Source organism: Coturnix japonica, chromosome 18, assembly GCF_001577835.2.
Source record: "Coturnix japonica isolate 7356 chromosome 18, Coturnix japonica 2.1, whole genome shotgun sequence".
In the NCBI taxonomy this organism is placed as follows: domain Eukaryota; kingdom Metazoa; phylum Chordata; class Aves; order Galliformes; family Phasianidae; genus Coturnix; species Coturnix japonica.
In genome coordinates, this window is record NC_029533.1 from 8,572,617 (window position 1) to 8,589,019 (window position 16,403).

The 16,403-nt window shown below is 38.4% G+C and overlaps 1 protein-coding gene across 3 annotated transcripts in view; it reads left to right on the forward strand.

The window, feature by feature from the left end:
• The window catches only part of CA10 (carbonic anhydrase 10), a 123,866-nt gene that overhangs the window by 21,583 nt on the left and 85,880 nt on the right, over positions 1-16,403 (forward strand). For all 3 annotated transcript variants that reach the window (XM_015880346.2, XM_015880345.2, XM_032448264.1), the window contains exon 3: positions 10,133-10,207. In XM_015880346.2, the coding sequence (XP_015735832.1) occupies positions 10,133-10,207 (75 nt within the window). The remainder of the gene's footprint in view (positions 1-10,132; positions 10,208-16,403) is intronic.

Sequence of the window (16,403 nt, forward strand, 5' to 3'; positions counted from 1 at the left end):
CGCTTTGCTCCTTTTCTTTTCTGTTTCTTTTCTTTTCTTTTTTCACAGAAGTAAACTAGAGTGTGACTGCTTTGTGTTAGTCCCTAAGACTCCATTTCAGGATATACATCAACTTACCATTTTATAATTGATTTTGAATTAGTTAAGTTACTACACTTGTACAGTGTTTATCCCAAGTATGAGTTGCCCAAACTTTGGAGACAATACAGAGTTTCTCAGTCTAAACCATCATTATGACATTGTGAATCATACAAGTACCAGCTTTTGGCTCATACCCAACAAATGCCTCTTAAAGCAAATGGGAATACACATGTATGAAGTGGACCAGACAGCAGGGAAACTAAGCAGGTGCAATTAGCTTAAGGTTCAGCCTTCTATAATTAATGTTCACTTTGTTTTAAAACAAGTCTCTACATAAGTGCTCAAGCTATTATTTAAGATGTTTTTATGCAGCCTTTTTTATATTAAAAGGCTACATCAACACTTCAGCAGTATAATAAAAGCGCATCATTTATTTAATGGTGGAATACTTACAGGACAAGAAAGGTTAGCTTGCTTATGAAATACTACAGCCTACATTGATGCATCACAATATGCAGGAGAGGAGGAAAAAGAAAACAAAGGATCTGAAAGGATCAAGTAAACAAAATGCTTTCATCGAGCTATGCCCAGATATTTTTCTCTTTTGGATAACGTTTAAAAGCTCACGAAAAACATGCAATGCCTCTTCACTTAAGTTAATACTTCCAATTCCATAAATCCTTCTTCCACCATCCCCATGTTGTAAGCTCTCACTGCTCTGTGAATTCCAAACAGGTATTCAACAGAAGCAAAACGGACGTGACCTGTTTTATCATGTCTGAGGCAAAAGCAAAGCACTACCAGTTGGAAAACTCTGCAATGGCACAGAGACTTTGACTGCTCTCTGTTAACTTTTGCTACTTATGTGTAAGTTTTGTGGGTTTCTTGATCTGACTACAATTAATAATCATGGGCTAAAGGGGTGAGATTTCATACAAGCCAGGCTCATATGTGCATGCCAGGCATGTAGGGACAACATACTGTGGCATAATAATCCACAGACATGGGCAAGTTATGTAGCGTGTGCTTTTAAAATATGCCTTTTGTTGTTGGATAATCTTTCCTTTATGTAAAAAACTTGTGATCTCTGAAGAGAATAAAGGAGATCTATATGGAAGCTTCCTATGTTACCTTAGAAAGCTGGGCAGATTCCTTTGATATGAGAGAATCTGGAATACATACAAGTTGTTTCTCACTGTTTTCCATAGTCTCTGATATAATTGAGTCACACACCAATATGCTGCTCTCGACACCGCATTAGTTTAGGGCAGCAAGTTTGTGTACTGTGAGCTGTTAAATCAATTCTAGATATGAAATCTGAAAGTTTCTATAGCATAGCACGTTAGAAGAAGCAAGATATCTTTGTTGGATCTTAAACATTAATGGAAAATCACGCTCTTCAATGGCGTTTAAGGCTGCATGAAACCTTCCTTTCCTATAATTTCAGTAGCAGATAATTATAGGCCCAACCTACAGCACTCCTTCAACAAAGCAAATGACAGCCTCAGTAAAAACCCAACAAGAGCCAAAAAAAAAAAATCACTTAAGACCAAAAGCCTAACAAAATTTAACTTCAATACGTATTAATGCCAAATTTAATAGGGCTTCCTCTACAGAAGTGAAACCAAACTAATAAAGCTTCCCTTCCTCAAAGCATTGTATGATAAATATAGACACACCTCTTAACATTGGCTTTCTGACCCTACGTGCTACTTTGTGTACTACACTCTAAACATAAGAAAGTTACCATCAGATAAAAAGACCACAAATATAACAATGCAAACACCAAAAACAAAAAAACAAACACAAAAAAAAAAAAATGATAAACCCAAACTATAAGATGCCACACGCAGATCCTTAACCATTTAACTTAAATTCCTAATCACCTTCAGTAAAAATAGAATTAAATACTAACCCATCGTGGCAGCTCAATTAAACCATGCTGGACCGAAGCATTGCCCGAAAAAAATTTAAATAAGATATATAAATCACTGACAAAATAAGGCAAACAACTACAAAGAACAAAGATAAAAAAATAAAAAGGTCCTTCCAATACCACTCAAGACGAAATGGCAAATGGACATCAAAATATTAGGTGCTTGATACCTTACAAAAAAATACACAGCTGCCTCATAACCACAAAACTGAAAATTGCTATGGCTTCATAGAAAAAGCACTGTGGACACGCAAGAATCGTGAACATATAGGAAACCACATTTGAAAAACGGGACATACTCATACGTCAATGAACTTCAAAAAATAAGATCTAATAATTGCCATATAAATTTTCCACAAAGATCAACGCTTATGAAGTACAAAAGAAGAAAAACAAAAATAGCCGACGTAAAGATCGAAAGCAATTCAAGGCAGACAACTTCCGTCTACTGAGAATCACTGGGGACAGAGGAAAATCTGAACGTCAGAACCCAACATCATAACAATGTAATTTTGCAGTTGTTCATTAACTACTCACACTGACAGATCATCAGTCCTCCAGCCCAGAAGCTGGTAATCTATAGAAGATAATAAACAATATACCAAAGAATCAGATTTACTATAAACAAGTCTAGGCAAAAACCTTGTAACTTTGTAGCTCAACCTCAGATTAATATAGCATAAATTCTATTAACTTCCTATATAACACTACATTGAGGGAGAAGTCAACATACATTGAAACATTGAAGCACAGGTGCTTTGCTCATCCAAACATTGGACAAAGGGCACAAGAGAAAAGACAGCTTAATTGTTGCAGAATTTGAACTACAACGTCAAGATAATGGAACGAGAACATTGAAACACTTGCAAGTTTCAGTGGGAACAGAAGAGTTAACCAGAGGGAAAAGTCATTGAGTAGATCAGCTGCCATTGTCCGTAAGACAGAACAGCGATAAAGTAGAAGCATCATGTATGGTTCCTATAACTACAATCTCAAAGCTGCCATGCGCCATTAGATGATATATGCATCGACATTCCAATCATAATAATTTAACTTGCTTTAGGATCTTCTTCGTGCTAACCCTATGTGAATAATGCTTCATTGTACGCTCGTGATTTCCATCTTGTTGCTTGAGACACCGAATTGAAGCCCTCCCAACAAGAACCAAAACAGAAGAACAAAACAACAAGGAGCTGTGAAAGCCCTGCCTCCTTCACACCCTATGGGCAAGCTGCAGATGGCGATCATTCCAGATAACTTAAGCCATAAAACACCAGCAAATGCCTACCCACCTACTGTGCAAAAACATACTGAGTATGACAAAGTAAATACAGAACAAAGCCTGTCCAATTCCATAGTACTCAATAGGTGCCCACGTAAATTTCATTCTATTAAATGTCGCTAGAAGCAAATTAATCCAATCAAAATTGAAAACATTTAGATATTCGCCACATTCCCATCTCAACACAACCACGATGCAGTAGCACAGAGCAACATGTAGCATTAGCAATGAGCACAAGAGCCCCAGAACAAAGGGGGCAAGCCCAGGAGAAACTGAGTGAAGAATGCATGTTTAAGTGCTTCCCTTCACACAAATGCCTGTTTGTGAAACTCTGTGCTCACCACCCGACGGACACACACTCCAGTGAGGGTATGACAAATTAAATTGCACAACACGCCACTCAAACAGCCACTCCATTGCCAATCTGAACTCGGGTGACAAACCATACAGTATAATGCCCAACACAACAATACATTAACCAACTCTCCCGAAAACTGACGAACTCTACATTAGAGGCCCTGCTTAGAAATGGCTGGCAAAGTTCACAAAAATTGCGATGACAAAACTGCCACTACAAAAAGAATAGGCTCTTACAGACAAAAAGAAGTCTTTTCCAGCAAAATCAACTTTCGTAAAACTCAGCAATCCACGGCTTCACTCCACGCTAACAACAAAGCGCAAAACTGAGCCACTCACAAAATACCAGAAGTTGGTAACTTATTTTACACTTAGTCAGATCGGTCCCTCCCCTTCCATACATTCTTGGAGCTGATCCAGCCATATACCTAAAAGGAATCATGTGTTTTCTTAAATCCTTATGGTACTGTGTATGCAGCATCTGTTGTTTTTTTCCCCAACACAACTTTGTGCAGCAATATGTTGATAAGACTGTTCTTATTTATTTTTTTGTAGTATTTGTGGCACCAAAGAGTTGCAGAGGTCATATGCTGGAAGCGCCCAAACCGGCCAATCGTGTCATGGAGCTTAAGGCGGGAAGACCCTGTATATTATAGACCTGGAGAGCCAAAACAGTTTACACCCACAGTGCAGCCTACCTTTACAACCTCTGCTTCTTACTACGGCCCTTCCCAGACCTCTACCAAACGAAACCTTACTGTTAAGATCAACTCCATTTTAGTATGCTTCGCCACTGTTGCCTTCACCTCCTGGTTCTGAAACTGATCGTGTACATGGTCTTCATATTGATACATGTGTATATGAAAGGAGATCAAGTCTCTAACTCATCCTGATACAAGCAGCTTATGTAATGTCAAGGGTTGTTGTTCTTGAACCGGGGAAGATTAATAAGATTTAACAAGACTGACACAATATCTGCAGAACACAATATTTTGATCAATGTTTACTTTTGTAACCTATTGTAAAGATTTAAATGGAGAGGAATTATTCTACTTCAAATGTGCTCTGCAAACTACAGAGGTTTTGAGATGCATCCATGTCCCAGTCTTTATTTCCGAGTGCTGATTTCTTTAATTCTGATTTCCCCAACTGCAATCCCAGGTAGAAATGAAGAATGATGCACTGAAGCTTACACTGCTGCACCCCAGCTCAGCTGCTCACTTCTGCAGCTGTGCCATAGCCCCAATGGTGCTATATTTACTTTTCAAACACCCGGTGCTTTTTTTCATTATTTTCTGCCATCACCGAGGCAGTGCTCGTCAGAGGCGATTAGATGTCAGGACAGGTAAACAAAACAAAAACAACCTCTGGATATTAACGAAGTAAGTGAGGTCTGTTTACTCCACAAAACCAGAAGGCTGCTCAAAGAATATAAGTACGAATTATAGGGTTAATACTTTCTTAAAAATATGATTTTCTTGGAAGACAGTCCAAGAATTGTCAATATTTACCCGGTTGTTGTAGGGCAATATTTATTCTGCTGGTCTTTGTAGGAATAAGAGCACTTGTTTTTGAGTTGATAGGAGATCTACATTCTTCCCTCTCCCATTCTCCAGAAACAGCTCACAGAAGAACAAAGTTTTCTCTATTGAGTGGAAATTAATTTAATTAGAAAATTGCTTTCCTTTTTCGAAAAGAAAAGAAAAGAAAAGAAAAGAAAAGAAAAGAAAAGAAAAGAAAAGAAAAGAAAAGAAAAGAAAAGAAAAGAAACAACCACATCCTGCACTGTTCTCTGTAAGGCCAATTTTTTATTAAATCACATGGTCTTCTGAACCACTGCAATAGCATCTAATTTTAATTACTAGCAATTAATTAATGCCTTGCACTGTGTTTATTATGAAATCACACTATTTTCTTTTTAATCTCATAACTGTGGAAATGGGGTAACAGTGCTAGAGATGTTTTTTATTATTTAGTACCAGAGCAATGCTGATCGCATCACCAAAAGCAAAACCCCTCAGATATGAAAGAAGCACACAAAGTGAATAACATAGCAGGCAGAGGAGTTCAGATCAATACATTCAAATTCAGAAAGGCTTTTCTCTAACCTCAGTGAGTCTGACTCTCCACATTCTGGCATTTTTCATCCCTGTGGAATGATGGTGAAGGGAATGGAGAACTGAGATCTGGCAGGATGCCGCTGGCTTCTGCTTGGTTGTGAAAGGCATCACCAACAAACCTATTGTTAGTTTAAGCATAGAAGGTAGATAACCAATTGTTGAACGACTTGTTTACGTCTTCCAAATGGGCACAGTTACTGTGAGTTTTTTTCTTATTAATTATTGCATTTTATATATTAGCATTAGCTTCCAACAAGATGCAAATCTCATGCAGATGTCACAGAATCTGCGTTCTGGCACCTGGCTTCTGAGACAAAGTTATCTTTGAGGATTTTAAAGTAGTTTTACTAAAGACAAATTCTCTTTGAATTACAAGCCTACCCATTTTAACCTCTAAGCCAGCCACTGATGAGTCTGTGGCACTGGCATCTTCTGGCATTTGCATCTACAGCATGTTTTTATGATGCTGTATGGCACAGTTCCCCTATGGATGAAAGTCACTAAATACTTGACATCTTGCAGGGTTTAGCCTTTAATTTTATGCTCCGCAGTAAGATACATCTCCAATAACCCGAAAAAAAATGAAAGCAACATGCTATATCTGCTCTGAATAAATATCCTGTCTCATCTACAGCAGCTGCGCTGAAATAGATCTGACATAACACTGTTATATCAGCACAACTACTAATCTCAGATCCTAGTGATTTCCGTACTGAGGAGAGAACACTGTAGCAAATGGAGGTCATTTCAATAACCTTTAGCACTTTAGACAAATGTGGTGTTTTGGACTGTCTCTGTTAGTGGCAGAATACATTGCTGGGGCTAACGCAGCTGCTGCAGAGCTCACTGTACTCTGCTCAGTCAGCAAAGAGTCTCTTCAGATGTACCTGTTTATTTCAGTGCCTTAGAATCCAAAGGTATGTAAGTATCCTATACAGTTTCCTACCCTGGGTATTTTTAAATAAATAATAAAAATATAAGTCTCTGAGGTATCAGAAATGAATATATATATATATATATATATATAGGATACTAAACACCTTCCCATAAATACAGAACTGGTTTCTAGACCTTTTTTCCTCCTTAGTGTGTTATGTGACAGCTCATGCTAAAACAAAGGAGCTGCCAGGTAGGAGCCTCACTGTTCTGTTAGAAATATAGGAACATCAGAACCCTCAAACAAAGCATGCCTGTCTCTGGTTATGGTACTCAAGCAGAATTGCAATGAGATGTACAATAGTTCTCCTTTAACTCAAATAAGTAAGAAGCTGATAGAATTTTTTTCATTAGCAGTGTCATGAGATGGCAGATATGAAGAATCCTTTTCCTTGGCAATAATTCCAGAGCCATAAGGTTGAACCTGCTTATCCAGGCACAGTTCCTTTCTGTCAGATGGGCATTCATACACCAATTGTACAGACCCTGTGTTGTATGTGCATCAGGTGTAAGTGGCCCAGATAGGATTCCCAGCAAGGACTGTCCATATGTCTGTTAATTCTAATTTTGTACTCCTTTGTTCCATTACTAATCTAAGTGTGGGTCTATTTCAGAAATAGAGAACAGTTTTTTTTTTATTCTTCTGATTTGACTTCTTGTCTACATTCTAAGGCTAATGGATGTAATAGGTCAGGAGAAGTTCTCAGAAGATGTTCACTCCTTCCTGCCCTTACCAGTCCCTTCTCTGTCTGTTCCCAGAGAAATGAGAGCTTTATAAGTCTCCTTCCTATGGAAAGCTTCTAAGGAAAGTCCTGCAGGATCCATCAGTGTACCAGGCTGGATTTCACACAAACAGCAGAGTGGAAACCTGTGTTCAGTCACTCTGTACTATTTCTGCAAACATTTGGCTTGAACTGGTATAAAACAGGGCTTAAGGTTCAAACAAGATCATGGCACTGGGCTTTCCCTGCCCAGCTCCTCTCTCAGAACAACTACACGCTCGTCTCCTTGACTTTCTCAGTGGCCTCTGTTTTCTGTGAAGCAGCAGCAACCCACAAGTGCTCTCACCTTATCTTAGGCTGTGGGAAGGCAGTTCAGCTTACTGTATTCCTTCTTTATGTTTCATTTTTATGTATATATTGAAGAGAGAAGGATGTACTATCTATGGAAAGTGCAGAGCAATGGCAGGTCATGCTCTTCTCTGATAGCTAAAGTGATTGCACAGGCATTCAATTATTTAGCACAAAGCTTTGATAACCTAGTTTTCTTACCTCTTACAGTCTTTGTTTCCATATTAATGCAACAGATTTAAAAAATATATACCAAGAAGCTTAGTTTTCCTGATACTGCTTTTGGAATTAGCCTTACTAAATGTTGGCACAGTACAGCAAAGCAGAGCTACAGGGCTGGTGCCTCCTGATTTTGGTTCAATTTGAATTCTGACTACTGGATATCTTTTGTATTTTCTGGACCTGAAATGTATCGTTTAGATTGGCCACAGAGTGGGAGAGCTGATACTTTTTTCTACAGTATCAGTTTCTACAAAAGCTGACAGCAAGCAGTTGCATTTGGAAGTGCTCAGCCTTTCTCACCCTGCCTGCATTTGCACACAAACTTCACTCTTTTCTAAGATGCAGCTGCCACTGGTTGGGTGTAGCAGCTTTAGCTGTGTGTGTTACTAAAAGGTTGATTTTAATGCAGTTTAATTTTCTAAGAAATATGACATAAAACCCCCAAAAAACCAAAACCACCCCCACAGTTGAGTCTGGGTCTGAATATTTTGCTGCTCAGATGTTTGGAATTGTGGCTTGGGATTTGCCATTCTCCAAGTGTTTGCATAGTGTAGTCCAAAGCCAGACAGCTGGAGTTCTCTAGACAGAGATATAAACATTAAATGGAGGTAATGTCCTCTGCAAGCTGTAAAGAGTACACAGTGTGACAGTCCTTTCAGTTTAACGTGTCACCAACCAATTAATGGAACAAGCATGAGTACCACAAGGGAATTTCTACATCCACATGTACCCATTCCATGAGTGTCTGAATCTCTGGTCAGCAGATAGCATTGGTCCTTTTCTCAGTATGTTTAATTAACTTCAGCTTTACCTCTATTTCTTCAATTCACAGTTAGTTAAATCATAAATATTGTTTTGTTACTGATAGAACAGTATGTAGCCATCCTCATCTTTTAGCCTCAATGTCACATTCCCTTTGTAAGTTTTAATGACAACAACAATTTTTATTATGTTGCTGGAACTTTTCCCAGGGTAATTGTGCCTTCTGTGTACAATGAAACAGCAGCAGAAGGCTTCTAAACCTCACATCGTTCATAGCTGTGGATGTATGTTAAAAACTCTTGGACCTGGCAAAAGGATTGAAAGTATCTAATTAAAGAAATCAAATTAAAGGAATTAAGCTAGTGACAGAGAAGATAGCTGAGCTTTCTATAATTCAAGGAAAAGATTGCTCTAAACATGGAAATTCAAACATGTGAAGTCGAGGCATTTGCTTATTGGCTCTGACCTGCATGTGTCTCTTACTGTATGTCTGCACACCCTTTGAAACAATTGTCTTGTATGTTTTTCTGTTAACATTTTGTATTTTAAACACTATATTTGCACCAGTGCCCATTTCCTTCAGGATGAAGGGAAGTAACGTCTATATAAATCAAGTCCTCTCTACTCTTAGCTCAGGAAGTTTAGAGAAGTTACTTAAGTGACAGTATCAATCTCCAGAGCTTCGATTTTTATCCATATGACTTTCAGAATATCCTCTCGTTGATTCACTGCACTGTGCTATAGAGCTGCGCATCAGACACAGGTTAACACCAGGATGATGGTGGTAGAAAATAACCTGAGGGTGGGATGTTGCAGAAAACCTTTATCTCCCTGCCTGAGCATTATGGTACAGGTCACGATTTGTGAAGCAAGGAGTTATGAATTCCTGTTCTCTTTCTGAAAAGCAGAGCATGTTGTGTGAAAGGAGAAACATACAGACATAGCTATGGCCTATAGTTCACTGTCATTTCTTCCTGTTCAAAGTGAGAGATTACTGGAGAACCTGGCAAAGGAAGGGGGGGGAAATGATTCAACCCACAAATACAGGATCAGATAATGACAACTATGCATGGAGTTCACTCATTTTATCTGCACTTTTATCCTATACTGAATTTAAAGTTGATAAATGAATAATCAAGTTTTGCAAAGCCTCACCTTTTATCTGAAGTTCAGAAGTCACATTTTACTGCCTGAGAAACAGAGAGAAGGGGATCCAGGATACGGGCACTTAATTGAAAAGACATTGTTTAGGAACTTGAAGAATGGCTCCTCTGTTGAAGATGATAACCTACTTAGAGTCTCCAAAGTTCTTGTAATTATAAGTTTCCTATGCTCTACCTTAATTTTATGGTGTTTTTATTTCCAGCTCAACAAAATTCACCAAAAATCCATGAGGGCTGGTGGGCATATAAGGAGGTGGTCCAGGGAAGCTTCGTTCCAGGTAAGTGCAACGTGGAAATCCCAGCTTTTCTTACATAATCTTTCAGTGGAGTAAGAATAGTTGGCCTGAGGGGAAGGAATCTTTGGTTTTGTTTCTTAATACATTGCAAAGATGTGAAGTACATGAGAACTCCAAAGCACATCGCAGTGAAGGCTAGAAAAAATTATAAATATCTTTCCTTCAAAAATCATGGCTGTTTTCAAGGAAAGATAAATTGCTTTGAAGTCAGTCCTGCTCTCTCTCAGTAAAGCAAACATCTTCCTACTTTGTGGAACTGTGCTCGCTCCACATACAGAAATGAGGCACATGGGTTGGAAAAGCAGTATTGTACTTCAGTAACACAGCACTTTTAGACAATCCTATCTCTACAGATTTAAGAAGCATGTTCTGAAAGAAATGTGATTAAAACATGAAACTCAGATCTTCCCTATCAATAGCCTAATTACCTTTCTTGGTTGATTTGTGTGTTCCCTCCCTACTTTGCAGCTAACATCCGCAGAGCAAAAACTGTATGTAACAAAAGTGCCTCAGACTTCCCTCTATTGTACTGACAAAACCAAATGATGGAAGTTACCTCCTCTCTATTTCTAGCCACAGACAGGTACTGCAAAGGTCAGCCCTTCCCTTTATAACCCATACTGGGCTGAATAGCATGATGCATCTTGCTGTGTTACCAGCTGCCTCGTAACTTTCCTGCTCCTCCTACTAAGACACAAGCAATATCCTCCCATCTGCTCCAGGAATGTGCTAATATGGAAGAGCGACCTTCAAGGCAGCACTCAGCAGATCCCTGTCAGTTACTGCTCCTCACACTTTACTGTTAGATCAGATGTCTGTATTTGGGGAAGAATTCATTCCAGTTGCTTGATGAAATTGATTTACCTTACAGTAACACTATTATGGGTTGTAAGAAAGAACAACTAAGTAACACTAATTTTTTTATGACAGCTGTCCTTGGTAAGGGCTATCACAATTTGCATGGATGGCTTCTAGTTCTAAGGACATTTAAGAGATAGTTGTTGCGATTTATACCCTCCCACAGGAGGGCAAAGAAAAGTATTCAAAACATCTGTTCTCATGCACAGTGGCATTCTACATGCATTACAGAGCCCTGAAGGACTAAAATTACTGTCACTTAGTAACTGCTTTTCTGCAAATTCAATGTTTTTAAATATCATGCCAGCCCACTTTGAAGTGTTTGGAAGTGAAAAGCCAAAAACCATCCTGTTGTCTTTTAGGTTTCATCATTCCAAGTTCTGCACATCTTCTTAAGGTGTTTAGTTTTAACTCTTATTATTTTTTGAATCAGGATCATTGCTGTGCAGGACCTTAACCCTCTCATCAGGGTTTTGAGGGTTTGCTCTGAACAACGAGGCTAATACTAGGGTGGTTTTGTTTTTTTTTTCCCTTAGGTTCTTCACTGTGACCTAAAAGTAAAGCGAGGAATTCTAAGTATAGATACTGGTATATACAGGATAAGGTTTATTCTGTTCTTGACATGCTGCTAAATATAAAAGCAGTTGAAACTGTGGTGCTAAGGCATAACTGAAAGCTTATAAAACCTTCCTTATTCTGCAGGACTGTTCAGAACAATTTTAAGTGCTGAGTAGCAATGCTTCTGCACATCAGTGCTGCCGAGTATATGTGCTGGGATATTCAAGTGGTTTATCTCATCTTAGGCCTTGACAGGCTGCTCTTCACACAATATCAGCAGCTCATGTCACCCTTTGGCAATAGGGATTTTGGTGATATCCACACACTATAGGAAGAAAACAGAAGCACAAAGAAATCTAATGGAAGAATCAGTGGCCGCTCAGTCTCAGAGATCCAAAGTACTTCTCAGTTCTCTAAGTTAATAATGCACAGTTTCCCAGTGGAGAAAGAAGTCACTGAGAAGGAACAGTATGTTTCTATGTTAATTGTGTTCTTCTGTAGTAGAATGGTTTTATCATGGAAGGGACTAAATTGTTCAGCTTTTGTTTGCTTACAATTTTTCTTTTCCTATAAAATAGTACAGGGAAGCTGAACTAGGAGCTAATTTTACCACTGAAATAAAATTCATGAGTACTTTACACTCCTCCTATCATTATGCTACTTACAAAAACACTCTTGTAAAGCACTTTGAAGAGGAGTATATCTTAAAAGTTACAGTTTGTAATGAACAGGAATACAGTTCTTATTTCTGTGAGAGCGTCTTCAGGAAGATTAATCCCAGCTGCTACAAGGGCGATGAACTCAGCACCACTGAGGAGTTCAAATTAATACAGCAGTTCACATATTTTACTGGTGCAGTTTATTACCACGAGGGTAGGATTTGCCAAGTCATATGGAATAAAATATAGTAATTGCAGACACACCCTTATCTACAAGGAAAATAAACTTTTGTGAGACCAGTAGAGTTACTCAGGCTCTTCAATGATGGGATTGCTATTGACTTGATAATCTACAACCACTCATTTATACTCAGTGAAAATTCCCTCCTCGTGTAACGCCTCTCTAAAAGGATCAGTTGTGAACTCACTGAACCACGCATCCCCTGAACATACTCTGGAGCAAAATCCATCCTCAGCATTTTGTTGTGTCTGCTTGACTAAGAATATGTAGACTGATTATTTGGAGAAGCTTCACTGCTGTTGCTCACACATATTGAAATACAGCCATTACACAGCATCATGCCACCATCTTATTTCTGGGCACATGCTATTTGCACTCACCAAGACATTTACTATGTCTTACAAATAAATTCACCTTAAAGCAAAGTCACCTACTTAATGCATTTCCAGCTACCTGATGATCTTCTTTAGAGCTGTAAATCACATTAGAATTAACAACTTTGACCAAAATAGGAAGCTTTCTGAATGTTATCGATCAGGTGTTTTTTTTCTTCTAATGAAAATATTACTTAGAGTTTCCCCTTCTTCCTTTCTGAATAGAGTGTGGTTTTATATTAGAACACTTTTTCATTCTGTATTACTAAAATGCATGAAAATGCATTAGTGTTTCCAGACCAAGCAGTCACCAACTTTATAGTCAGGACATAAACCCTGAAAATAACAGCATAACATCATAATGGGAAACCTGACAGGTCGTTAACTACAGCTGTGCAAATGGCATCGCTATATTTCACAAGTGCCCGTAGACAACATTACAGCCTTTCAGTAAACATGAAATATGTAGCAGAAAATAAGCAGGTCACACAGGAAGCCATTCACTTGGCACCCCAGAGCAGCACTGGTAAGCAATGCCCCCCTAAAACAGGGGTGTAACACAATGCAAAACACAGCAGTGGGAGCAGAGTAGCAAGACCCCAGGCTACAGCAACCTGCAACCCCCCCCCAACTCCCCAACCCCAGGGGGCCCTGCCTTCCCACCAGGTGCTCCATCACTGCTCTAAGCTGTGATTTGGCATTCCCACTACACAGGGGTAATTTTTTTAGGATCACTTAATAACCTCTGATTTATTTTCTGTATCTCTTTAATAATCAGGAGTTTCATTTATAGGGACTTCAGTGGATGCTGAAGATCTCCACAAAGAGAAATCATTTTACAAATATTAAGTGAGATGTAAATAAACATAGAAAAGCCAAGTTCAAGGTAATAGTAGGCAGACGTGGGAGAATGAAACAACAAGATAGATGCCTGTGTCATCAGGCTAGTCTGCCTAATCACCACATTGCTGGTTATTGCTGTTCACTATTGCACGTTAGGCCATTTGCCAAGAGTGAGTTCTGTTTCCATTTAGATTTTCCTATCGAGCAGTCAGTCATCTTCAAACAGCTCTTCTTCTCACTTCTAAATTAGGCTTTCTTAAAATAAAGAGTAAATAGATGCCTGAAGTTTAATAGGATTTGGCTGAAATGCTTGCATTGCATGGCCACACCAGGCTCTGTTATTCAGATACTGTCATCTTCAGAATTACCTGGTACTTTAATGCGCATTTTAAATTGGCTAACAAGAATATAAATTAAAGTAATGGAGAAACTAGTCTCTCAAGATTTTATTGCTCATTGTAACTTTATGTTTATGGACATATTGCTTTAAGGCTGGACTTGGGCCTTTTTGACTCCAGAGTATATGGTAAGAAGATGGTGCCTCACTTCAGAGACTGGTGAAATCAATGATATCAAATCGTTCTGCTTGATTCCAGCAGGCTGTGGCTCAGGGCCATAGTCACATTATTCTGTCAGTTGTTTGGATATAACTTCCCAGTTAAGCACATCATTCAGTGCAGTTTCATTTTTAGGAAAGACTTTTAAACACCGTATCCCAACTTGTTCTACACTTTTCATGAAATTCCTATGGCTTGTTCTAAATAAAATAATAGTTAAGGGGCTAAAAAGAAAAATGAAGACGGTGTTTTTGCTGAGATGTGAAATTAAGTGTGATTTGCAAGCAGAGATAAGATTCTCTTCCTACATTTCTTAGCAATGTAATCACAGTGTTGGAATTCTGGAAAGGACCAAAGGAAAAGTAGTGATTCAAGTGGCAAAATTGAATTGAAATAAATGAATCTTTTCTCCTGTATTAATGACTCTCAGGTTTCTGTCTCCCTTCCATTGCTTCTCCTTTGTTGCTGATTCTGAAGCTACTCTCCCTATAGTCTTCTTTGAATTAATAGTGCATTCAAGCAGACGCATATATAGTTAAACATGAGTACAGGGCTACAAATAATATTTGTGAAGATAATGGAAACTTTCCAAGCTTTTTACATCAAATCAAGAGGACTTTGGTTATTTGAATCAAGCATAATAAGCACTAAACTTTTGTGAGGGTTTTGAGTCAAAACTCTAAATCAGCACTAGATTGCAAAGAAGAAGATAAGGCAGCTCCAGGACATGAATATTTTAAAATACTGAAAAATGACTCTTTCGTAAACAACACTTCTTGTGTTAGAAAGTCCCATTTAAAACAGGGTAATTTTGTCTCACAGTTTTCCCTTTCAGAACTGGTTTAGCAGCCTGAGTCCCAATGGCTTTTTAAGATTGATGGACAGAACAAGAAGCTCTTTTTATGTGATTTAAGATGCGAACAACTGGACAAGCAGAAGGAGCTAAGTGATTAGAATACACAGAAGTTCTGAGAGTTAAGAATCCATCTTGTTCAGTCAATGAGGTAGGAGGACCCAGTAGGCACCTACTGTATCATTCAGTGTGGTACAATCAGCCTGAAAATGGTTGTAATTCTGTCTGCAAAGTTCCAAAGCGTGTGAATCATCTTCAGTTCAGAACTTTAGTCCCTGCAAGAGTGTTGTCTGTTTATTCTTTTAGGGGTTGGGTGGGGTAAAGTACGAGATAAGCTCCTGTCCTCAAAACTCTACCACATATTAAATGGAAATCTAGAGGAAATGAAATGACAAGAAAGTGAAATGACTGCTATGTAGCAGTAAGGGCAAATGAAATGGTTTCAAGTGAAAGGTGTGCCTGTTTCTTGCCTCCTTCTGGGAAGATTTCTGGTAAACTGATTCTAATGCGTCCTTCAGGGAAGCTGTTACTGAGATACTGGCATTTAATTTTCAATTTCCTGCTTGACCTTGTTCTGCAATATGAGCTTGCATTGGTTTTCATGCATAATGTACATAAAGACACTGTCCACTCCTTTATAGATACTGCCATTGCTGGACCATATATTTACAGTGAGAATTTTGTGGAGCAAGATGATCATAATTGGAGCAGAGGGGATTCTTAGTTGCAGAGTCTTAAAATACAAAGCTGTTGAAATAATGTTAGCTGACTTTAATAAGGAAATACATTCAAAACCATTTAATAGATATACTTTTGCTTACTAGTTACGTTTCCCAAACTGTATTAAACAACAGAATGTTACTCTCTGTGTTACATTTACCTTTGTAGAGAAATAGTGCACTAAATCTTGGAATAAGACCAGGCCGCAAACAATGAGTCTGAGGGATAAGAAGGGGTGGTGGATTGTTCTTTGTGTTCTGTACAATCCTGGCACTTATGCAGAAAGAATAGCTTTGAAAAGCCATGCCGTTTGCATAGAGACCATAAATGAATGTTTTAGTCATTTATTTCTGTAGTAAAGGTGAGAGGAGTGGCACGAGAGCTGCCCCTCTGTGTGCCAGTAATGGAAAGCTCCACTTGACTCCTCAAGCCTGAATATATATATAATATATATATATATACATATATATATATATATACAATATAGGATATTGTATGTCAGGGAGAGAACATAA